We start from the raw sequence: 1060 nt of genomic DNA, 5'->3' as shown, positions 1-1060 counted from the left end.
CTGAAGTGTCCTGAATCAGACACAGCTGGATGCTGTCTCTCTGGTTCTGACCTGACCGTCATGGACTCTGTCCGCCAGGACCTGCCTCTGGCATTCAGGGCCTTCTGCTCAACGTCAGATATTCATATAGTATGTGGTTGCTAAAGAAAAGCATTGGTGAGGGGGCAGAATGAAGAAGATCTGAAAATATTTGCTGGACCAAATCCCTCGTGTCAGGCTCAGACTGCAGTTTTAAATCAAACAGACAACAGAAGTGGCTGCTATGGCAGAGGCCATGTCTGAGGAGAACAGGTTTTTGTCTCACTTCCCCCTGGCCTGGAGCACTGTGCTGTGTTACCACTCTGATAAGATGCACAGAAATAATCTGCCTCGTCCTCAGCCTGGAGCGAGCTGATGGTCAGGGTGGCTGTGTTCCCAGACCTGGAGCCGGAGAATCGGTCGGGGACCCCCGAGGCTCGACTGGTCGCACGATAGATGAGGGTTCTGGGGGCCGATCCTGGGATCTGTTGGTACCAGCCAACATAATTGCCAGTTCCAACGTTGCTGCTGCTTCCAGAGCAGGTGATGGAGACCCTCTGGCCCAGGGACCCGGACACGGAGGACGGCTGAGTCAGCACAGCCTGGGCCCATGATCCTGGAAGGGAGAGACAGAGATGGTGACTCGGGGGTCCAGACACGACAAAGGGGAGCAAGGCCTGTGAGTCTTCCCAGGGCCCTTCCCCTGTCCTCCCATCCAGTCACCTGTGCAGAGAGTGACCAGGGTGAGGAGCAGAGGGGACCAGGCCATGGTGGACATGTCAGGGCGTCCTGCCTTCTGTGGCCCCACAGCTGAGCAGAGCGTCCCCACACCGCTCCTTCCCCTCTTCATATCCTGAGAGAGGGCGGGGCCTTTCATGCAAATGGACCCTCCCAACCCCCACAGTGCTCTGATCACCTCTGGGACCTGGCTCAGCTTCCTGTGCCTGAGGGAGGCCAGTGTATGATCAGGGACGGGGTTTCCTGGGGCTTCGGTGTGGGATGTAAAAGCTGGAAATCCAGATCTTAAGGCACCAGAAAGTAC

General features: G+C 56.8%; 1 gene segment (V, D, J or C); it reads right to left on the bottom strand.

Annotated features, from left to right (window-relative positions):
* Positions 1-847, bottom strand: part of LOC104980244 — a 1359-nt gene extending 512 nt beyond the window's left edge. Inside the window, 1 exon segment of the V gene segment in view lies at positions 742-847. Coding sequence covers positions 742-796 — 55 coding nt within the window.
* Positions 848-1060: the final 213 nt, after the last annotated feature.

The sequence above is a fragment of the Bison bison genome, unplaced genomic scaffold (genome assembly GCF_000754665.1).
Source record: "Bison bison bison isolate TAMUID 2011002044 unplaced genomic scaffold, Bison_UMD1.0 scf7180017864495, whole genome shotgun sequence".
In the NCBI taxonomy this organism is placed as follows: Eukaryota; Metazoa; Chordata; class Mammalia; order Artiodactyla; family Bovidae; genus Bison; species Bison bison.
This window is presented reverse-complemented; position numbering and strand designations above follow the sequence as displayed.